General features: G+C 26.1%; 1 protein-coding gene and 1 pseudogene across 1 annotated transcript; both read left to right on the plus strand.

Annotated features, from left to right (window-relative positions):
- The first annotated feature begins 281 nt into the window (after positions 1-281).
- Positions 282-25504, plus strand: LOC107167642 (Y+L amino acid transporter 2-like). The gene is made up of 13 exons (XM_015516789.2): positions 282-382; positions 1641-1779; positions 10541-10763; positions 12327-12442; positions 12535-12660; positions 22526-22625; positions 22700-22744; positions 22889-23012; positions 24139-24242; positions 24631-24727; positions 24803-24952; positions 25022-25199; positions 25279-25504. Exons 2-13 carry the CDS (start codon positions 1644-1646, stop codon positions 25350-25352), a joined length of 1473 nt encoding a protein of 490 aa, XP_015372275.2. The 5' UTR covers positions 282-382; positions 1641-1643; the 3' UTR covers positions 25353-25504.
- LOC149061647 (uncharacterized) lies at positions 15650-16700 on the plus strand (annotated as a pseudogene).
- Positions 25505-25518: the final 14 nt, after the last annotated feature.

Raw genomic sequence — 25518 nt, forward strand, 5'->3', positions numbered from 1 at the left:
CCTAATGTCCATGTAATATCCTCTTAAGTTTATATCTATAATCTGACAATATTTTGGTTTAAATGGTGAAATCAGTATTATTTTATTTGTTTTTTGGCGATATTTCATTGTTATAATATATATGGTTTGCGATATCTGATGATTTCTGGAAGAAGTATTTGGTGATTATTAAATATTTGACTTGGCAACATTGCCTGACGTAGATTTACCACACGGCGCAACGTGTCGTGTTCTCATACTACAGCTGCAAAGCGAACAATCCCATTTGGCTACACAGCAGCGTTCGAAGTCGGACTCATTATCGTCATTGCACCACAACAACCTACTACAGTTCTGTTTAAGTTATATTGTTATGAAAATATAAAAAATCATTTCGTGACTGGTAAGTGTTTAAGTACGACATTATATTCGTCGTCATGTAGTTATAATTTATTTTATAATTAAATAATTAATAATAGTAATAATGTCTTCAAACTTGGTACTGATAGCAAAATTGTTCGTTATTATTCATTACAATTCATAAGAGAGAATGATTTATTAAAGAGAATATTTGAATTTGAATTTAAAAAAATAATAAATGCCTGTAAAATGTTTTCATATTTATTTTTCTGGGTGTGTTGCGGCCAACGGTCAGAGACGTCCTCGGCCTCTTACGAATAGTCCCGACCTTATTGTTTTTGTTATTAGTAGGCATTCTTTAGTTTCACTGCATTGTAAGGTGTTGAAATTTTGGGTAGTTAGTTTGATTAGGGTCCTATATTAGGTAGACGGTAGTGAAATATGTGCATTTTCGTGGCACACTAGCTGATGTAATAATTGCGTGTATTCGTGTGGTAATATAGAGTTCCGTTTAGAAACATAACTGTGTTTGAACACTTGCGGTTGCGATGAGCTGATGAACGACTTGTGCGCCATTCAGTTGACTATACTCTATATTACTATATAATTATAATATGTATATATTTTTGTACATCGAACAAAACATTTTCGTTTGTAGCTATCGTAATTATTGTTTTGTTGCTGACTGATATTAAGCTTAGGTACAACACTGGGTTCTAGCCACTGTGCCATAAGCTGAAAACGTAATAAACTTATAAATTAAAATTTCCCATGAACACTGTTTCACAAGATTTAACGTAACACTCTGTTAGATGATTACTTAAACCTTATCAACTTGACGTGCTCCAGCTACCGCATTGGATTGAAATATTTAATTCGTTTGTTTTCAATATTTATATTGTTAAGATATAATCGGGGTTGTTTGAAGATTTCTTAATGTTAAAAGATAGGTAATGAACTAGTAATAATGTAATATAATAAAACGTATCAGCAATCTTCATACCATTTAATTACATATATTATTATTTTTTTAATAAAAGGAGGATAATGGCTTTTATACTATCTACCTATAGGACCATTGATTTTATATATTACTATTTATGTCCAGCTATAATACTGTGTCAGTTTATTAGTATTCTTAGTCTTGCCTCACATTTGCATAATGTGTATACCTACTTTACATCTTATAACCATTTAAACACTTGCATTGACTTGTTCTTTTGTCTAGTAAATTATATGGAAAATATATTTTTATTTATTTGAAATAATAATAAATTTTTTATTTTTTATTTTTGCTTTAGAAAATGAATATAGAAAAATCAAAAAATGTCGAAATCACTAACTCAATTTCCCGAAAAAAGGGAGATAGAGTCAGGCTCAAAAAACAACTTGGTCTCTTAGAAGGTGTTGCCATCATTTTGGGTATCATATTTGGATCAGGTTAGTAAATATTTGTCCATAATGTTCAATGCTTATTTATTTATTTAATATAAAACAATTACCTAAGTACTTATTACTAAAATTGTTAAACTATTATTTAATAAAATAAAAATAATTGAACATGCTTCAAATGTTAGCAAATAAAAAAAAAAAAAATTATAGTTAATTTAAATATGCTTAAAACCATTTGTATTTTGTTTAAATTATTTTTGATTATAATTCAAAGGTTTTGTTTATCTTCAGTATCTATTCTATATGAATTCTATATTATGTCTATATTTTTTTAATGAATTCATTTAACATAATAATTTTATTTAATGTAACTAATTATTATCAAAAATGCACAATTATACTTATTACTTTTCCAAGAAAAATGTTTCAATTTAAAAATAATCTACCTAAAAAAAAAAATACATAGAAATATTAGTTACTTATTATAATCCTTTAAAATTATTGCATATTATAATTTTATACTTTTAGGATAATTTGAGAGTATCAGTGTAATGTTTATTTTCTCCCTCAAATACCTCAAATACATGCACAACATAGATAAATTGCTTTCACTTGAAATCATTTTTTACAGTTTTATGACAGTAGTATTAACTTTAGACTAAAATCACCTATTTATTTATTATACCTAATTATAGAGGATAATATTTTTGAAGGTATGACGGTTTAATATTTTATTATTATTAGAATTTGTATTTGAATTTCAAAAAAAAAAAAAAAATTATTATTTAAAATGATGTTTAAATTGGTTTTAGACAATATTTAGAAAAAAATTTATATGTTATACCTTCAAAAATATTATTCTCTAAGGTTTTTGTAATGGGTGATTTTACTCAAAAATATTTTTAAAAAATGATTCCAGAGAAAGAAAACAAATAATGCGCTAACAACTTAGGCGATTATTTTTCAGCCTCAATGGTTAGTATATATATTTATATATTATTCATCTTAGTTATATCTTATCCGCTACTATACCAATATAGCCATAATTATAAATTAGAATATTGTAAATGTTATTATTTGATTTCCATGTATTCTTTCAGTAATGATTTTAGTTTTATGTTTGATTTAATAATTAGAAAATAGAAGAGTTAAGAATAAAATATATAATTAGAGCAGTGTATCTAGCATTATTAAAATGTATAATTATTTCTATTCCAAAATGTGATAACAGACACACACAAAAAAACATACATTATTATTGTAAAATCAATACATTACTTACTTTGTTCAGAATCTAATAGGATAAGCCATCGTGTTATTAATATTAGAAGTGATTTATTTATGGAATGGTTGAATGTTATGAATGAATTTTATCTTATTTTAAATTACTGTTTTCACGAAAATATAAAATTATTATTTAATACAATTTATAGTTAATAAACTATATTCTCCGCTAAAATATTTCTAATTTAAAAAAAAAAAATTGGGGGGGGGGAGGGGTCCGGACTCCTGGACCCCCCACCCTTACGGCCATGCCTACTAGTGAATATATAATTTTAAAACTGTTATTCTATTGTAGGTATATAAAAAAAAACCATTTTATCAATTTCCCCCAAAGAATAGTGAAATATCTGTGTTATGACTTGAAAAAGACATAATATTGTATATTATAATGTGAAATATAATTTTTATTTATTTGCAATCAAACAATTTACAATAGGTTATTGAATACAAATATATGATCGTTTGCTCACCTTCTATAAGCTAAGCTTGTATTGAAGGTGATGAGTTCCTTAAGTACCTAGTATATCATTAATTATTATAAACATTTAATATTATATACACACTATAAGCAGTGGCGCAACTAGGAGGGTGCAAAAATGTTTTCAATCGTAATTATTATTATATACCTAATATTATGAATTTAATGTTTTTAAATGATAGGAAATTTCCAGAAAAAATGTATAACTGTTTGGTCGTATAATATAATTTGTTATTTATCTTTGTTGAATATTGAAAAATAAATCTTTTTCAATATTCAACAAAGATCAATCAGATAAACACCGAAACTATTTTGAATAAATATTGCATGAAACCCAGAAAAATTATACTGATTTCAAATGTATAAATTATTATTTGTTTAACAGGATTATGAAATTAAAATATTTTAATATGTTTCTGATATTGTAGTAAAAAAAGTAGTATAAATGCTGTTCATTTTTTTATTTTTTTAAAAAGTCTAAATATATTTTTTAAAGTTTTGATGTATCAATTAAAGTTGGTCTATGTATAGGGGGTGTTGGGGGCTTTGGCCCCCCATGGCCCTGTGATGTGTTCACAGATTTAGCACCCCTCGTTTTAGAGATCTAGTTGCGCCTATGACTATAAGCAGACTAAAATCAAACAGAATAGATAAAAGAAAATTTTAATTACAATGTTAGAACATAGGATGGGGGAAATATATTTATATTTATAAATAAGGTGATAATAGAATTAATAATAAAATAAATATAACAGTTTTTGATTATTTAATAAGATAATATTACTATATAATGATTTGGGCATTTGGAATTAGAATAGTTTAGATATGGTGTACTTAGAATTATAATAATTTTTAAATAGATTAATATTGATTTTTAAATATTTACAAAGAATAATAGCAGTATTTAACTAGCTTTTGAAATCAAAAGTTCTAAGATATCTAGACATAATTATATTTACATTTTCCCTAAATCTGGTGTTTACATTATTGTTACTTGTTAGTATAATATTTCTATGTTTAAATATAAGTATTATAACATTTTTCAAATAGCTTTTCAAAATTAAAATATTTAATTCCTTGAATATAATTTTATTTATTTATTTATAATTACTTTTAGTTTTGTTAAGTAAAAATATTAAGCGCAACCTCAATTCTCAACACAAGTAATAATATTTGAACCAGTGAAATATATACTACTCTTAATTGTATTTTATCAAAACATACAGATTCAAAGATTAGGAAAATATAGAAAAATTTACGGATTAATAAAAATAAATGCTTTATGTGATCATCCCATTTTAAACGTGAGTCAATGTAATATATAGTCATGTTTATCTTATACAGTTAACATTTTTAGTACATACACACGTACAGTGTAGATTAATATTTACTAAGCATAATATGGAGTGATCACAGATTTTCAAATTGTTTTGGATATCAATATTTTGTATAGTACCTAGATAAAAATAATGTGTTTAGTTTTATTTAGATTTAATTCAAGTAATTTATTTAACCATGATTTAGCCATATTAAAAATACTGTTGCTGTATAGTGTTTAGATTTTCTATATTTTTATTATGTATAAGAATAATTGTGATATTAGCAAAACACATTATTTCTGCTTTAGTATTAATATTAAGTAAACCATATATATAGAATAAAGAATATCGGACCCAAGACTGTTCCCAGTAGAACACATTGTTTGACTAACAGGGATTAACTAAGATTATCATTAATTTTTACTGATTGATATCTATCACTTAGATATACACTAATTAGATTATTTGCAATACTTCGAATACCAGCATAATTTAATTTCTTAAGTTATAATTGATGGCTCTCTAAAAAATCAAATACTTTTTTAAAATTTAGAAATTTATCCATAACTTTGTTATTCTGATCTAGATGCTCATGTATATATGTTTATTAAGAAAAAAGTGAGTATCTCTTGTAGATTTTCTTTTAAGAAAGCCAAATGTTTTTTATTTTTTAGAGATGAATGATTTATTATCTAGAAATGTTATAATTCTATGTTTAATACACTTTTCATGAATTGGATAAGAGTTATTACACAATAGTTTATGAATAGGAGTAACCATATATTTTTTAAAGTCGGATGGATATATACCCGAAGACACAGATAAATTATAAGCAGTATTTTAAAGTATAAAGGTAGTAATTCCATAATTCAATGAACGTAGAGTGGTCTTTAATTTTTTTTATATATTTGAATAATATCTCTTCAAGGGTAATGGGAGTTAAAAAAAAAGAATTTTTTATAGGAAATTTAGAATTTATAGTTTATCCCAGTTTTCTTTTTTAAAATTACTTTTTAGTATATTATTTTCAATACAATCACCTACAATAATAAAATAATTATTAAATTCACTAGTAATATTTATACTATCTTTTAGTAGAGTATGATCATTTTCAATTTTGTTTGGTTTCATTTATTATTAGTTATATTTTTATCTATAGATTTACCTACCTACAATCTCATTAGTAAGTTGGCAAATTTGTTGGAATTATATTATTTATATTTTTTAAAAGGTTTTAATTGTGCATTTTTTTTCTTTACGATTATTTATTAAAATAGTAAGTTGATTTCTATATTTATTTTTTAAATTAATATTAAATGGGCTTAATAATATATTTTTTTGAACATTTTATGTTTATTGTTGATTTGAGATCATTAATAATTTGGTTATTCAAGTTTTAAGTTTATTACATTTATTTGTTGATGTAATTGCTGTATTATTTGAAAAGTGTTGTATTATTTCGTCTATTTTGTGCAGGAAGCATTCATATCTACATATTATCTCATCATCAATACTATCCATATTTAAGAAGGTAGACCAATCTACTTTATTAATGTTAGGTATCATTTATTAGTTTTATATTTAATCTATTATTCTTCTGACAATTCTTAATATTATGTGTATTGGTAGTATTACTAGTATTTAATAATTGATGATTTTTTTGGATTATAATTTCGTGATCAATAATTTTTTCATTCTACTATAAATGAGCTTGTAATTTCTATCTCTGTTTTTAGTGAATATATAATCAATGCAAGATTTTGTAATATTTGTTACACGAGTATAATTATTTATGCAAAACATAAAATTATGATTTGCCATTATATTAAAATAATCATTAGATAAATTTGTGTCAATTTTATTTATATACAGATCGACAGCGATAACATAACATATATTATAATCATCTAAATGTCTTAGATAATTATTTTAAATATTAAGTTTATTTAACCTATCTAAAAAGTTATCAATATCATTATTAGGGGATCTGTATATGCCTATAATATGAACAGGTTTATTATCTATATCAAGGGAGATATGAATAGAGTTTTAATCAATTATTATCTTATGTGAAATATTTTTTATTTTAAAGGTATTTTTAATAAAATGGTTACGTCATTACTTATATTTTTTTAATTGAGTTACAGTATGATATTTTCAGATCAGAATTAAAGTTATAGTATAAAAGCATTATTTCAGAAAAAAATATTATTTCAAAATTAGAATCATTTGAATTTAGCATTAAAACTAATTCAACAATGTTCGCAAATATAGGTACTATGAATATTGAGAGAAAAGATATTTATATCACCGTTATAGTTAGTAAAACTAGACAAAAATCTTCAATATACTTTGTATTATTGTATATTAATTATACTTTATAATTTAAATAATTTATATTGTCCGATTGAATTACTATTGAAATAACTAGAAGATTATAAATCAGTCAGAACTAGTTATTTTATGAAATATAACATTATAATTATCTTATATATAATTTTTTCAGTGATTTACATAAACGAACACTAATTTGTCTTATACTAACTCAGAATATTATTACTACCAATCTATTATTATTTTTATACATTTATACATTTTTATACATATGTATTGATTTTACCATGATGTGTGTTTTTTTTTTTTTTGTGTCTGTCATCACGTTTTGGGGCAGTAAAAATGCTTCGATTTTTGACTTCAGTACCTCGTTCGATCAGAAAGTGAATCTAGTTGATACATTTGGGGGTCAAAAGTAAATAAGTAAAACAGTAAAAAAAGTAATACTTTTCTAAATAATCGAAAAAAACAAACTAAAAATTAAGGGAAAAACGGGAAAAGTTACGCACACTCATTTTTCGACAAAATCGATTTTGGTTTTTGATGTAACTTTAAAACGAATGACCATAGATACATGAAATTTTCACCGAATGTTTATATAAGTATAGTCTATCCACCATGCAATTTTCAAAAAATCTCGACTTAAGTTGAACTATTCATAGGCATTTGAAATTTTCAATCATTATTAGTTTTTTAAAAATTAATATCGATAAAAATTTATTTGTTAGGCAGAAAAGCTTGACAATTTAAACAAGGCTCCTAACATATTGTTACAATAGCTGTTGAAAAATAAAATAAATTCATAGTCCCAATTTTTTTTTTTATAAACATTCAAAGTTTGAATTTTGACAAAATACGTAAAAATCACAAAAATTTGCAAATTGTTTTAAGCTAGAAATTCATAAAAAATTTTCTTTTTAAATCTCAGATTTAAAAATTTAATACAAGATTCCTTACAAATTTGTCAATCTTTATCACAAACAAAATGTCCACCGGAAATTCAAATTAAATTTTTATTAGCATTTGAAATTTAAATTTTTACAACATTGATTTCCACTGGATTTCACATTTAGTGATTTTCTTATTTTGGTGTAACTCTAAAAGTCTAAAATAAAATGACCGCAGATACTTGAAAATTTCTCTGAATGTTTATATCAAGGCTCCTAACATATTTTTACAATAGCAGTTGCAAAATAAAAGAAATACATAGTCACAATTTTTTTTTACAAGGATTCAAAGTTTGAATTTTGACAAACATACGTAAAAATCACGAAAATTCATAAATTATTTTAAACTAGAAATTATTAAAAATGTTTCTTTTTAAACCTAAGATTTGAAAATTTTTAATAATCTATAATATATCCTAGACAGATAAACCGTCTTCGCTCAGAATCGTTTTTCGTATACAATGATATAAATCATTGGATTCAAATTGAATTCCATCCATTACAGTAAGCCACTTGTAACCTACTGTACAACTGCAGAGCGACATCCATGACTAACCCGCCTTTTTAAAATTAATATCACTAAAAATATATTTGTTGGGTAGAAAAGCTTGAAAATTTAATACAAGGCTCCAAACATATATTGTTACAATAGCAGTTGAAATTCATGGTCACAATTTTTTCATAGGTAAGTAGGTATTAAAAGTTTTGATTTTGGCAAAATACGTGAAATCGCGAAAATTCACATTATTTTAAAAGCTAGAAATTCATAAACAATTTTTTTTTAAATATAAGATTTTAAAATTTAATACAAGATTTTTAAAAGTTTGTCAACCTTTATCATAAGAAAAATACCCACCAGAAAGTCAAATTAAGTTTTATGAGCGTTTGAAATTTAAATTTCTACAACATTGGATTTTCACTAGATTTCTCATTTAGCGATTTTCATATTTTGATGTAGCTAACTCTAAAACAAATGACCGCAGATACTTGAAATCTTCACTGAATGTTTTTAAAGGCATATTCTATATTAGATAAAATTTTCAAAATATTTTGATTAGTTTTGAGCTGTTTATTGACATTTTAATTTTCAACTTTTTTAGTTTTTTTTTCTATTAATGTCAATACAATTTTAGTGATTGGGTCAAAATGCTTCAAAATGTAATATAAGGCTTCCAAAATATTGTTGCAATAGCAGTTGAAAATTATTAAAAATATATAGGTATGATTTTTTTTTATTAGCATTTGAAGTTCAAATATTGACTTAATACGTAAAAATTACGGAAATGTTCAAATTATCTTAGATAGAAATTCATAAAAAAATTTCTTTTGAATTCTAAGATTTGAAAATTTAATACAAGGCTACTAACATATTTTTACAATAGCAGTTGAAAAATAAAAGAAATACATAGTCACAATCTTTTTTTATAAGCATTTAAATTTAAATATTGACAACATACGTAAAAATCACGAAATTTCGCAAATTATTTTAAGCTAGAAATTCATATAAAATATTCCTTTTATATCTAAGAATTTTAAATTTTATATAAGGCTTCTAACTTATTTTTACAATAGCAGGTGAAATATAAAAGAAATATATATTATATTGGCACAATTTTTTTTCACAGGCATTTAAAGTTTGAATTTTAACAACATATTATGTAAAAATCACGAAAGTTCGCAAATTAATTTAAACTAGAAATTATTAAAAAATATTCTTTTTAAATCTAAGATTTGAAAATTTTTAATAATCTATAATATATCCTAGATAGATAAACCGACTTCGCTCAGAATCGTTTTTTGTATACAATGATATAATATCATTGGATTCAAATTTAATTCCGTCCATTACAGTAACCCACTTGTAACCTACTGTACAGCAGAGCGACATCCACGACTTACCCGCCTTTTTTAAAATTGTATTACTAGGTAGCTATATTATAATTTTTTTATATGTTTTGCACTTATCCAAATACAGTAGTTGTTATATTTTATTTTTGTTTGTTTATGATATCACTTTGGGCGAAAAACGAGTCAGTCTTTTTTGTACTTATTTAGAAAGAAGAAGGTAATTTAGGCAAAAAATGTAAGTCTTAATATTTTATTATATAGAATTATATTATTATACCTAGTGCCATTTATTTTAAATACTAAGTTGATGCTTTGAGAATTGTTTTCCAATCACCAGGAAATCGAACATTTATTTAGAAAAAAAAAAGAATTTCAACAATTTTTACTGCAGTTAACTGATTTTATGTTTAAGATTTAAATACGTAATATACTATAATGTTTATTATGAGCATATTATAACAAACGTAATTATACAGTAGCAAATTTGGGGAAATCTTAGACAAAAATATTTCATAAAATATTACGTTTGAGTGTTTGACCCAATTGCTGTGGAACTTTTTTGATATTTATGTGTGTGTGTGAATGTTTGATATATATAGGTATATTCATATCGCCATCAGGAGTGATGAACGAGGCTGGATCGGTTGGTGTCAGCTTGGTTGTGTGGCTTATGTGCGGCATGCTGTCAATGATCGGCGCGCTATGTTATGCCGAATTGGGTACGTCCATACCGCGGTCAGGCGGCGACTATACGTATCTATTTGAAGGATACGGACCTCTACCAGCGTTCCTCTATTTGTGGGACGCCATGCTCGTGTTTGTGTACGTATATTAAATTTAAATATTCATGCGATACACTAGCACTTATTACTTGGTATTGACTTTGTCGTATTGTTAGGTATGCATAGGACATATACAGTAGATTCTTACTATCACGAATTTTTAGTACTTAATCTCGAACTCTATTGAAATCCTCTTAAAATAACCCCCATTATTGAGTTGTGTTTTAATACAACTCTATTTATCAAATTAATTTATAACCCCTTTGGTCTCGACAAAATGAAAGTTGACCAATAATAATATAAGGGTGAAATTGTGCAATGCTTTATTTTATTGTGGTCTGTAGATGGGGGGAAATGGTTAGAATTATAATAAATATAAATTAATTTTTCATCCCACTCTGCCAACTAAATTGTTCTTGACATTGATTTAAAATTCAATTTTTTATTCTATTTTGTTACCTCACAAATATTTAAAAATATGAAAAAAAATACCTATAAGAGGAGTGAACTGTTTCTCATTCTTTGTTTTGTGCAATTTAGCACACATCTCATTGGATGACATTGGTACATCGTTGAACCATCTTAATACAACCAAAAGGAACGTGTTATTAATGCATAAATGTTGCAAAAATAGTTGATCATTTAAAATTACTATGAAACAATGAAACATTATCAAATATTTAAAATAATTATTAAAAATACTATTAATGTGATTTTTGACCAGAAAGGCATACAAATTTACAAAACCTTTCTGAATCCCTTAGCCTGATTAAAGACAACATCAATAAAATCGTCGAATTTCTAAAACTTATTGATATGTACTATTTATTTAAATGTAGCTAATATTTACTTTAATGTAAGCTAATAACCTAATGCTGTATCAAGTATAAAAAAATATTGAAGGTTAAAATTAAATTTGAAAATAATAATTTAAAAATAAAGATAGAAACTAGTAATTGGTTTTTACTGTAATTGCTAAATCGGATGACGTGGTCACGAGGTGTATTTTATTGTAACAAAGTAGGGTTCTTTTGGTAACAAGAAAAAAAAAGTTTCGTCCGGTGTTCAAAACGGATAATTGTCGCTGCGACGGTTTGTGTACAAGAGGGAGATCACCGACGGCCGGTACTCATCTGACGTGACTTGTTTTCTCGTCCCGCGAGAGTAACCTAGTTGGTTTCCATTTGGCCCAATTGGTTCCTGTTTGTTGTTTGTTGTAAAAAATGTATTTTGTTAAGTTTATGCCAATTGATTTCCGGTTAAACAATGTGTTATATTAGGTACAACCGAATTGGTTACCTCGGTAATTCGCGCGTATTTTGACGAACTTTAAAGAGTTTCAACCTAGGAAAATAATGCTTAAATTTATTTTAAAAATTATGTTTATAATAATTATTGTGATTATATTATAAATCAAAAGTTAAATAAATTCATATGGTATTTTTGGTAACATCGATAATTACCGAATCATGGTATTATTTAAAAACCACTAGTTACGAGCATACCGCAAATACTTCCAGTCAGGATTTATCCGCCTGGGTTGTTAACGATTTTTCACCAATCCATTAATGTCGTCTTAAATTTATTTGATTGCATTATGCAGACCGACAACTAACGCCATCATGGGACTTACGTTTTCCAACTACGTCATCAAGCCGTTCTTTGCGGAATGCGACAATCCGGAACAGGCGGTTAGACTCCTGGCTGCCGCCGTGATTTGTAAGTATAGACGTTGCAATGCTATCAACGCCAACTCCACATTGAACTTAATCATAACATTTGAAATTCGTCATCAATGTATACAAATTTAGGTTTCATAACATTCATTAACTGCTGGAACGTCAAGGCTACCACCAAAGTTCAAAACGTGTTCATGTTCACTAAGATTTTCGCTCTGGTGTTGATTATCGTGTGCGGCGTAGTTTACCTATACTCAAGTCAGTATAAAATAATGGAATAATAGTTTACTATAAACTAATCAGTAATCACTAATTACCAATGAGGTATAGTGAATTTTAACGTAAAAAGAACATGACCGTATTATAACCGTCAACTAACCGTTTATATAAAGCGGCCAGAAAATGATTTTATTATTTTTATTTTTACTATTCTACAAACAAATATATCTTAAATAATAGTAGGTATTTTAGTGTAAATTTTTTTTTTAAATAAATGAATTTAAAATATTTCATTTGAAAAGTGAATGATGGTGGAGTAGGTTTAAAACAAAAATATTACTAGGCAAGATGTTAAATTAATTACCTATCTAAAATCATATTACACAATAACACGATTTGAAAATCTTATAACTTTTTTTTACTGTACAAAAACTAATATAAAATTAATGTAGTGATATTATTTGATTAACAATTAAATCGGAATCCCAAGACTCCAAGACCATTAATAAACAAGGATTGTTTAACCTACTATTGTGATACCTATACATATTCACACATAAGTATTCACAGTAAAAACATTGAATAACAAAAAAATATAATAAAAATCAATACATAGGTTATTATATAAATTATTATATTATATAACCTATTGGCTATTGTACAATATACATATACAATATATACATACTAAAAGAAATAGGCTAGGTATAATGAACACCAAAATCTTATATAAATAAATTGTTGTGTTTGAGGTCTTATAAAATAGTCTATAATAAAATTTGAATGCAATAATTTTTATATTTATCTTGTGGTTCAAACAATATATAAATGTATACAATATACTTAATAGTTATAAAATTTAATAAGAGACTAATCCATAATTACATAGTAAATGATGCAATTTTTTTTAATAACATAATATAATACAGGCGTATGCTGACATTAATTTCAGATAGTTTATGACAAATTGAAGGGGCTCATTACTCATTTGTAAAATCTCTTCAGAGACGCACACAAAGCTACCTAAGAAATTATTTTATACACCTCATGATACAACTAATAGAAGTCTAAAAATGTAATTAAATTCATATAACATGAGGTGATATTGAAAATATTATTCTCACAATTTAACATTATATTTTCAATACAATATTTATTTTAAATTTTACTTTAACTTTTATAGTAGTCATACATACATATAACTGATATGTCTTATTTTTATGATTTACCTTATAAAAGGTTTATTTTATTTTTTTAAAACTATTTCATATTAGTTTTGAGCTAACTGTAATGTTGTGCATTAATTTGTGCATGCATTATTATACATTATTACATATTATCAGTTTTTAATTAAATTTTATTTTCAGTTTGATTAGTTTTGTTCATTTAGTTACACCACCAAATGTTATTCAATGTTTGATGACACAAAAGTTTTATTCTAAAAATTAATAGCTGACACCATAGCGCAAACCTAATACAACATCATGTATTCTTACCTCTATTATTACTTATTAACATCTATTTGGACACATCAAGATGGCAGATGGCTGCCTATCTATTTATACCTACAATAAACTTAAAAATATAATGTTTTTTCTTTTATTATAATATATTTTACTTAAATAACTACTTTGTCACATTATTAGGTAGGCATGTCTAAATCCTAATATTTAGGTATCATAGGAATATTTTTATTTTAAACTGTATTGTATTTAGTGTTTTGCAACTGAATAAACTCTTCTGTTTGATTGGTGTTGTTAGATATTTAGGTACCAACTAAATCTTAGTTAAAATATTATTAGTACCACTTTTAAATTTTACTGTATTTTTTTTAGTTAGAAGTTAAGTTGAGTTTGTTTCAATTTTTTGAATACATGTTATAATCTTTACGAATATTTTGCACTTTTGCATTACGAATATTTTGATTTTACTGTATGATTTAAATTGGAATAGATTTATCATAGTCCTGAGCTTTTAAATCATGATAAAATTTTAAAGATCATTTGTCTAGCAGATGCTCTATCAAATTTTATAAATACTTGACCACAGTTACCTGTGCATTTCTTTTATAGTAGTAGTAATAAAGTCAATCAATTTCACTTCTACTCCTTTATTATATACCTATTAATTATTATAGATATTACTTATTACATACTACTTAATTTAAGCCAATAATGTATTATAATAATGTTGCTATAATGTAGGTACGCCTAATTTTGATAAATAATAGAAATAGAGTTTTTATATCGCTGCAATAGTCAATGACAGTAAACTGTGTATTTTTAATTGAATTCTTATTTGATTTGACGATCCTAAAAAAAATATCATAATAATAAATGGTGAAATATATTTTATACCTAATATGTACATTGTACAATGTATATTTACATATCTAAATCCTGTGTTGGATCATTTCTAGTAAATTGGTAGATCACCTGCTATACAAATGCCTTTTATAGTGATTCATAATAAAAGTAATATAACATTTTAGTCATGATATATTGAAATAGGTAAGTTGTTTGCTTACATATTACCTTATTGTTTTTAACGATATTCATAATTATATAGATAAAATAATCTTAAAATAAAACATTATATATAAATTTAAATTTGAAATATTTAGCTTTTCATTGTCTTTCCCTTTTAAACAATTTGAAATTATTTAAGTGGTTTGTAATATTGTAAATATAATACGGAATTTAGTAAATTTGTAATGCAAAAGTGCAAAATATGAGTTAAGATCATAACATGTATTCAAAAAATTGAAACAAACTCAACTTAACCCCTAACTAAAAAAAAAATACAGTAAAATTTATGTTATTCGTTTAGTATGTGACCTACCAAGACGATTATCTATATTATGGGTATGGACAACCTATATTTGCTTATATTTATAATTATATTATATTATATATTTACTGGTTTTTAACAATAGATATTTTGCCACTCTAACATTATCAACAATATTGTTAGTACGAGCAGTACGTGTTCTGTCGTTAATCCGATATCGCGTGTTTAAAACTTTAAAATGTTGGTAATCGAAATGTATATGATTATTTCTTATTCTTCTTAGAATTTTTACAAAAGAATAAACTATTACCTCAAAATAACGAGACTAATTTATGCCATAATTGCAATGGTGGAAAAAAGATGTACATGAGGAAAAAAAGATTGGTTACTGGTGAAATACGAGAAATCAGCACCATACGATGTATCACAAAAGGATGTCAGACATATAAATCAATTCGATCAACAAATGGATTTTTTTACATATACTGATCTTAATGCACAATGCAATTCTAATCTCAGTTTGGGCCAAATACTAGAACTTATTTATTATTGGTCACAAGATTTACCCATCAAAACTGTTTTTGATTTGATGGGTCATTCAAACGCAACCATTGTTGATTGGTTTAATTTGTGTTGAGACATTAGTTGTTCATTATTTGAAAAACGTGAAAATATGGGAGGTCAAAATATAGTGGTACAAATTGATGAATCGTTATTGAGAGGGAGAAGAAAGTATAACCGAGGAAGACTGCTGCTAGGTGATCTGCGTCATGAACAAGTACAAGAGAACTTGACAGACTTCAATTCTGACAGTGATCAAAAAAATCAAATTAACCTAGTTAATTCACCTACATCAACTGATGAGAAATTATGGTCGTAGACTAGAAGGACCATGGGTATTCGGATTATGTAGCAAAATCAGAGATAATTTGAAACGAAGATTTTTTGTTGTAGAAAAACATGATAGAGAAACTTTAATTCCGATTATCGAAAAAGAAATATTACCTGGTTCTATTATAATGTCAGATCAATGAAGAGCATATTCTTGTTTAAAAAATATAGGCTATGATCATAGAACAGTACACCATTAAAAAAATTTAGTTGACTACTGGAGCTCACACGCAAGCAATTGGATGTTCATGGAGAGTATTAAAAACTAAAATCCTACGAAAAATGCATGGAACATCAGCTGAAATGTTGCCACGTCATGGTGCCGATCTCTCAACAGGCAAGATAAAATTTTTTTTAAATTATTAAGTGAAATACAAAAAGTGTATTGCCAAACATAATTTAATTTTATGAATTTTTTTTATACTAATATTGAATATAATCCCTAATCTGTAATAATAAAATAACCTAATTATATAATTAATTATCGGTCCTGTAGGTCACGCATACAAATACCCTATGGCCTATACAGTAGGTCATAGGTCACATACTAAACAAATACCAAATTTAAAAGTGGGACTAATAATATTTTAACTTAGATATAATAGGTAATACCTAAATAGCTAACAACACCAATTAAACAGAAGGAACTATTCAATTGCAAAACACTAAATACACTAATATAGTTTAAAATAAAAATATTCCTATGATACTAAAATATTAGGATTTAGACATACCTACCTAATATTATAATAAAGTAGGTGAAAAATCTATGATTTTAGTTTTAGTTTTTAAAGAAACGTATAATTTACCACACATTTATAATTATTGATTTGATGTTGTTAGCTAATTTAACTTAATTGTATTATATTTTTTTAAATTACATAAATACATTAGCATCTAAAATGTTCATTTAACATATTTTTAGATTACAATATTATTGGGATCAGTTTTCTTCTGGAATACCTATGTCAGGTTTAATTTTTTATTTAACTTCTTTGAAATTAACTTGAGTAATTGAATATCTAATGAAAAAGGATAAATATAACCAAATAATTTAACAGTAAAAAATATGTTTACATAATTAATTAATTTTGTAGTATCTTCAATTATCAAAATTCTATATTGGAAACAATATTTTTATTTGTCATCGTTCTCATTTGCAAATTTAATGGGCGTTAGGAAATTATATAATTTCATTATTTATCTCTCAAGCCATCTGGCAAGTATAATTGTATATAGTAAATATGGATAATCTTAGTTCTTAATAATTATTACTATGCCAGAATTCAAAATTTGAATATATGCTAATTAAAAGTACTTCTGAACAGAGAACATTATGTTTTTAAGTATATTGTAGGTAGGTATAAATAGATAGGCAGCCATCTTCCATCTTGATGTGTCCAAGTCAGAGATGGATTTACACAATTGCCGCCTCTAGAGAAAATTTTTTTTTGCCGCCCAATTACGACTTAGTAAAAAAACAAAATAACGAAATATGTAATCTATGGTTAGTATTTAGATAATAGATAATATATGTTCTGGCAGTCGTTCGATTATTTACTTGGACGTTTATTGTTATGTATTAGTATTATAAAATAATGAAGAAATTATATTAGAGTATAAATATACTAGAGTATATTTTCAATAAAATATTGGCCTAAAATTGCCGCCCCTAAAAATTTGACGCCCTAGGCAACTGCCTACTTTTCCTGACGCTAAATCCGCCACTGGTCCAAGTAGATGGTAATAAGTAATAATAGGGGTAAGAATACTTGAGGTTGTATAAGGTTTCTGCTATGGTGTGTCAGCTATTAATTTTTAGAATAAAACAACTTTTGTGTCATCAAACATTGAATAACATTTGGTGGTGTAACTGAATGAACAAAACTGATCAAACTGAAAATAAAATTTAATTAAACAGATAACATGTAATAATGCATAATAATGCATGCACAAATTAATGTATTAATCAAATTTATTTTTCTACTTATACATTTTATTTATTTAAAAAAAAACTTACCTTACTGACAAAATGTGTGCTTTCAAAGTGGTAGGTATTATAAAATTTACTCCACGCTTAATAATATACACGGATCACAAATGTCATCAATGGAATTTTTTCGACAAATTTAATTATTCAAAAACTATTAGGTACGTTAAGTATATTATGTTATTTATGAAATTTAAACTGTCAGTATACTTAATGATATAACGTATAAAACATACAATAATTAGTTTAATTACTGATTACATTATACATTTAAATAATTTAATATTTAACTATTTAAGTAATAATTAATAAGTGTTTTGCAGCTGATCACATGGTTTACAATTATTTGAACTTTAATATCAGTTTATCACTACTGGTTGGTTTTTCTTTAATATTATCATTAATAAATTAATATCATATATTTTAATCAATGCATTATCTAATAATATCATGGTCATAAATAGGTAATTATAAATAATGATAAAGGTATCGCCTACTTATTATGCCTATAATTACTAATAATAGGTATAATATGCGTCGTAATGATATAATACTGTCAATTGTCATGTAAAGAAGACAATGGAAGAGATCTAATACGATAGCCAAGGTTATTAAAAAGTAGCTTTTATAGTCAAATTAGCATTTAATAGGTGTTATAAAACATTCAATTAATCAGGTACAAAGTACAACATCTTGAAATAAATAAATAAATGTATATTTTTAATTTAAATTTTTTGTTTAATAAAATCAATACATTCATTGCTGTTTAGAATCTAAAATATATTTATTTCTATGAATAATAAATAATAACATATAACCTGGCTGTTTATTAATAATTATATATATATATGTATATAAATATATTATACATACCTACGATATGACCAATAATGTGTAAACATTTTTTAAATAGTACCTAATTTAATACCTACTTTAATTTTAATTGTTATATATTTAATTATTGTGATTTGACTTTTTTCCCATGGCTTTTTTCCCCTACATTCTTGTAAAACGTAAAAGGTACCGCTTGTTAATTGTCTAGACATTTATATTCTATTCTAGTTCGGATCCACTGGATCCAGTCACAGTATTAAATAATAATTTAAAATATAAATTCAGATAAAATTATAGTGGAAGAAAATTTACAAAATATAAATTTATTTTTAATGGATCATGAATATATTGTGAGTCATAGTGATTATTCTTTTAGTTATTTTTTAAAAGAAGTTATAATTTATGTAGCTGGATTTAGTGGCGTGGCGATGGGGGTAATCGAGAGGCGACCGCCTCTCAGCTATTTTTGGTGGGTGATGGGTGACACTGGGTGGATGGGAAATAATTTAAAGTCAGGACTTAGGACAAGCTACCAAAAAGTTGGTAGGTGATGGGGTTAAAAATATTTGTGTCTTGTAAAAGAGCAATCGTTATTATTAAAATGTTGTTAAATTATTTAATGTTTTAATTTTGTAACAAAAATTGTTTATAAAATACTTATAGATTATCGTCATAGTATTTATAGATCTTTAAATCTTTTGGTAAAAATTTTTTTGAAACAGCCTGTATAATATATGATATTCTACTGAACTGATTTCATCACGTGAATATTGCAAAATTGGATTGCTAATAAATGCCTCTTTTTCAACAGTTATTTTTGCTCGTTTTAAATTTCGCACTGTAGAACAATTCATTTTCTTATAGCTACTAGTCTATACTTCATTTAGGGCCTCGATCAATTGATATATATTAGGATGACTTAAAAATAATAATAGGTAATTTGTCCGCAATTAGTATCTTATATTTGTGTCCGCAATTCGTATGTTACCTTTTTAGATTTCGTCCGCAACTCATATGTTTTTACGGTTTTTGTCCGCAATTCGGAAACACCGACTCTGCTGTACAGTAGGTTACAAGTGGCTCACTGTAATGGATGGAATTAAATTTGAATCCAATGATATTATATCATTGTATACGAAAAACGATTCTGAGCGAAGACGGTTTATCTGTCTAGGATATATTATAGATTATGAAAAATCAAATCTTAGATTTAAAATAAAATTTTTTATGAATTTCTAGCATAAAATAATTTATGAATTTTCGTGATTTTTACGTATGTTTGTCAAAATTCAAACTTTGAATCCTTGTAAAAAAAAATTGTGACTATGTAATTCTTTTATTTTTCAAATACTATTGTAAAAATATGTTAGGAGCCTTGTGTTAAATTTTCAAATCTTAGAATTAAAAAGAAAAACATTTATGAATTTCTATCTAAGATAATTTGAACATTGCCGTAATTTTTACGTATTTAGTCAAAATTTGAACTTTAAATGCTTATAAAAAAATACGTGCCTATGTATTTTTAATATTTTTGAACTGCTATTGTTAAAATGTGTTAGAAGCCTTGTATTAAATTTTCAAGTTTTTCTCCCGAACAAATAAATTTTTATCGATATTTATAGAAAAAAAAACCAAAAAAGTTGAAAAATTAAAATGTCAGTAAACAGCTCAAAACAAATTTAAATATTTTGAAAATTTTATCAAATATATAAAATGCCTATAAAAACATTCAGTGAAAATTTCAAGTATCTGTGGTCATTTGGTTTAGAGTTACGCCAAAATATGGAAATCGCTAAAAGTGAAAATCCAATGTTGTAAAAATTTAAATTTCAAATGCTCATAAAAATTTAATTTGAATTTCCGGTTGAATTTTTATTTGTGATAAAGATTGAAAACTTGTAAGGAATCTTGTATTAAATTTTGAAATCTTAGATTTAAAAAGAAAATTTTTTATGAATTTCTAGCTTAAAAGTAATTTGTGAATTTTCGTGATTTTTACGTATTTTGTCAAAATTCAAACTTTGAATGCTTATAAAAAAAAATTGTGACTATGAATTTATTTTATTTTTCAACTGCTATTGTAACAATATGTTAATAGCCTTGTATTAAATTTTCAAGCTTTTCTGCCTAACAAATAAATTGTTATCGACATTAATTTAAAAAAAACTAATAATGATCGAAAATTTCAAACGCCTATGAATAGTTCAACTTAAGTCGAGATTTTTTGAAAATTGCATGGTGGATAGAATATACTTATATAGTTATATAAACATTCGGTGAAAATTTCATGTATCTATGGTCATTCGTTTTAAAGTTACATCAAAAACCAAAATCTCAAAAATGAGTGTGCGTAAAATTTCCCGTTTTCCCCTTAATTTTTAGTTTGTTTTTCTCGATTATTTAGAAAAGTATTAAGATTTTTTTACTTTTGGCCATCCAAAGTACCAACTAGATTCACTTTCTGGTCGAACGAGGTACTGAAGTCAAAAATCGAAGCATTTTTACTGCCCCAAAACGTGATGACAGACACAAAAAAAAACACACATCATGGTAAAATCAATACATTCATCGCTCTGCTCAAAATCTAAAAATAAAATATCATCTGATTTAAGAAAAACATAAGCCTAGAAGCTTAAAAAAAAAAATTAAAAAGTTGATACTTTTCGAGATAATTAGTGTACCCACTTAATACTTATATGAATCACCCTGTATACGTTTAGGTTCGCATCTATAGTCTATCAGCATTAAACAGTTAAAATTTTTATTTGCATAATTGACATCTAAAGCAATTATACTTACATATTTATTATTTACAATGAATTTTGAAAATTACCAATATTAATTATTTGATTAGTACAAGATGTAGGTAATACTTATTATGATTTTACACATTGCATTTCATTGACTCGATGTAATTAAAATTATTTTTCATATTAAGGTTAAAAACGGCTATTAACAGCGATGTGATAAAACGGGTTTATTTTTAGTAAACTGGAAATGAACGCGATCAATTTTCAAAAAAATGAATATGAAAGCTCCTCCTACATCCCTCCACATCATGATTTGTATCAGCTCCAGAAACTTCAGTACATCTATATTCTATATACATGTACGTACTTACCTATGTTATGTTCAGTGACGAACAAAGAATTTAATATTATGTGTATGTAGGAGGAGAGGTTATATTTAAAAATTATACACATTCAGCATATTTTATAATGTATTTTATTGTATTAAAATCTAAAATACATTTTCACGTACTTATGTAGTGAAAATAATTTAAGTGGGAATTTAACCCAAACCCTCGTAGTTGTACGCTTGTATGAATTGAATTATGCCATAATAAATGTTTGAACAAAAATTATGATAGTGATGTTTTATTCCGTGATTTATGTGCAGACGGATTTTCCAAGTTCATAAACCCTTGGCAAGGATCGGTCACAGATCCCGGAAGACTTGCTGTGTCCGTTTATTCCGGAATATTTTCGTACTCAGGATGGTTAGGGTTTTTACTATTTTTACGTGGAACAATGGACCCATTGATAATCGATATATATATTTTTTAATTTTCAGGAACTATTTGAATTTCATGACCGGAGAGCTAAGGAACCCTTACGTGTGAGTGAGACATTATCGTAATCCATCTTTTATTTTTGTCTACTGACTACGACACAACACGTGGTTTGCATTTTATCGCGATATCTGTCTGAATAGAAGTGGTATTACCTACATAACGTTGATCTGTTGATTTTGTTTTTATAGGAACCTACCCAGGGCCATTTACATTTCCATGCCATTGGTCACCATTATCTACGTGTTGGCCAACGTTGCATACCTAGCCGTTCTGACGCCGTACGACATGGTCACGACTAAAGCGATTGCCGTCGTAAGTGCTATCACAACGATATAATTTAATTTTTCATTTATAATATGCCTAATATAGTAATATGTATTACATTTTCCAATAAAATACAACTCAGACATTCTGACAAATGAAATAACTTTTGTTCTAATCAATATTTTTAAAAAATTTCTTTTAAATATAATCCATTAATCGTCGTATTTCTTACATTTTAAAACCGTCTGACGAGCTCTTTTTCTCGTCTCTCTTATATATTATATGGTTTGGTCCTTAGGAGAGGTGGTTGTATTGGTGGCGACTTTCCTATTAGGTACATGTCGAAATTCGGTCTCGTGATTCAACTTAATATGCTGACCGTTTCGTATCCTTTCACATGGGTTAGGTTCTGAGAAGAGACGTGTGAAAAAACTTAAATAATTTAATAAATGTTATATCTTATTCCCCCGATCCTATTAGGTATTGACCTTCGCTGCATGCTTTTGATATTAATGGCTTATTAGTTTTAGTCATAGCTACACTTAGTACACTTATACATATTTTATAGGTACGTAACAAGTTTCACAACTTCTGTTCTCATAACCATGTACTTACTAAAAATAATATTAACATTCATTTTAAATGTCTAATGCCCGTAAAAATTAATAATTAATATTGAAATGGAAAAATCAATAGGTAATCAAAACTCGTATATAATAATAAATATTTCAATATTATCTATGTTCAAAATAAGTAGATATTTATCTTAATTAATAAATGTCTTTGAAGATAAGTGAGAAGATGCTAATGATTGTTAAGAACGTTGCATTCATTCAACGTTTTCTCTACTTGAATGCTTGTTACTTCAATCATCTAGTCTAAACTATTATTTAATATATGTATGATATCAAAAAATAACAATAGTTTAAATAGCTGATATTTATAAATGTAGATTTTCATAAAGTTTAGAAATTTAAAATTATAATAGATTTGAATTAATTAAAAATTTTAAAAAGTATGTTTAGCCCATTTAATTGTTCCAGCTATGCTTTTAGTATTTTATCAAATTATGTAAATAAACTTTATGACAAATCATTAACCATGCAATATGTAGTGTGCCAGTATGCAGTTATAGATTAATACAAAATAATAATAATAATATGTTTTTGTTTAGACATTTGGTCACTTGGCAATGGGTAAATTTAAATGGATCATGCCGCTGATGGTTTCCCTATCGGCATTTGGTGGTCTGTGCGTTAACATCATGACTTCGTCTAGGTAGGTTATGATTACTACGTGTTTTCCATGATTAGAGACTAACAAGTTCAGATATTAAAACTTGGAAATTTTTTTCCTACCATAATTCTGAAGTTTGAACAACTTTGAGCATGTTAAATTTCAACATAACAATACTACATTGAGCAAGTTAAATTTTAACGTAACAATAACTACTTAACAAACATCAAACAATATGGCTAATAGTACTTACAGTTATTTTCTAACAAAAAAATGTTAATGCCTCATTTGCAGAAAACATAATATTAACTAAAGTCTTAGCTAGTTCATAAGTTATAAAAGAAAATCACTCGTCCAATTAGGGACACATTTAGTGATTTGCTAACATTATTAATTAGTTGTTTAATTTGTGCATTTTATAATTCTTCAGATTGTGTTGTGTCGCAGCGCGACACGGTCACTTCCCAATGTTTCTGTCATACATCAATGTAAAGAGATACACACCAATCCCATCTCTAGTGTTTTTGGTAAGATAAACATCATAATTATTATTAATGGGGGATGTCTAATAATTATAAATTTATAACCTATTATTGTTTCAGAACATATTATCATTACTTATGCTTTTTACAACTGATGTCAACAAACTTATAACATATTCGAGTATTGTGGAGGCATTCTTCACAATGTTATCAGTGTCATTAGTATTGTGGAATCGATGGAAACGTCCAAACATTAACAGGCCAATCAAGGTACGATAATAGAATTAAAAGACACACATTACAATCTAAATTATATGTTACTTGTGTTAATAACTAAAGGTTTCTCTTTGGATCCCAATCACATATGTAATAGTATCATTATTTTTGATCGCGTTGCCATGTTACGTAAGATCTTTTGAAGTTGGCATGGGAGTTGGCATCACCTTGTTAGGCATTCCAGTTTACTATATATGTGTAGTTTGGAAAACTAAGCCTGAGTGGTTTCAAAATTCATTAAGTAAGTTATAAAGTTTATAATAATTATAACCACTTTTGACTAACTTTATTACCATTTTAATAATTTCATTCATTTTCAGAGCATGTGACGTTCACCACCCAAAAGTTATTTGTTGTTGCTAAAGAAGAAAAAGCAGATAACGTTTTAGAATAATGTTAAGAGTTTTTTAAATTTTATTATCTATACGTCAATTATTATTGATTTTTAATAGATTTAAGTGATTCACCTTAAAATTTACTCTGAAAACCATTTAACTATTTTCCAGTTTTATATTAACGCTCATTTTTTCTTTTAACATTATTATTGTCACCAGTATTCT

This window comes from Diuraphis noxia, unplaced genomic scaffold (genome assembly GCF_037042655.1).
Source record: "Diuraphis noxia isolate RWA-SAM2 unplaced genomic scaffold, SU_Dnox_SAM2 contig0001, whole genome shotgun sequence".
In the NCBI taxonomy this organism is placed as follows: Eukaryota; Metazoa; Arthropoda; class Insecta; order Hemiptera; family Aphididae; genus Diuraphis; species Diuraphis noxia.

Coding starts and splice junctions, on each gene's coding strand:
- LOC107167642 (XM_015516789.2), top strand. CDS start 1,644: ATGAATATAGAAAAATCAAAAAATGTCGAAATCACTAACTCAATTTCC. Junction 23,013..24,138: donor CGACTAAAGCGATTGCCGTC/GTAAGTGCTATC, acceptor GTTTTTGTTTAG/ACATTTGGTCACTTGGCAAT. Junction 24,953..25,021: donor ACATTAACAGGCCAATCAAG/GTACGATAATAG, acceptor TAATAACTAAAG/GTTTCTCTTTGGATCCCAAT.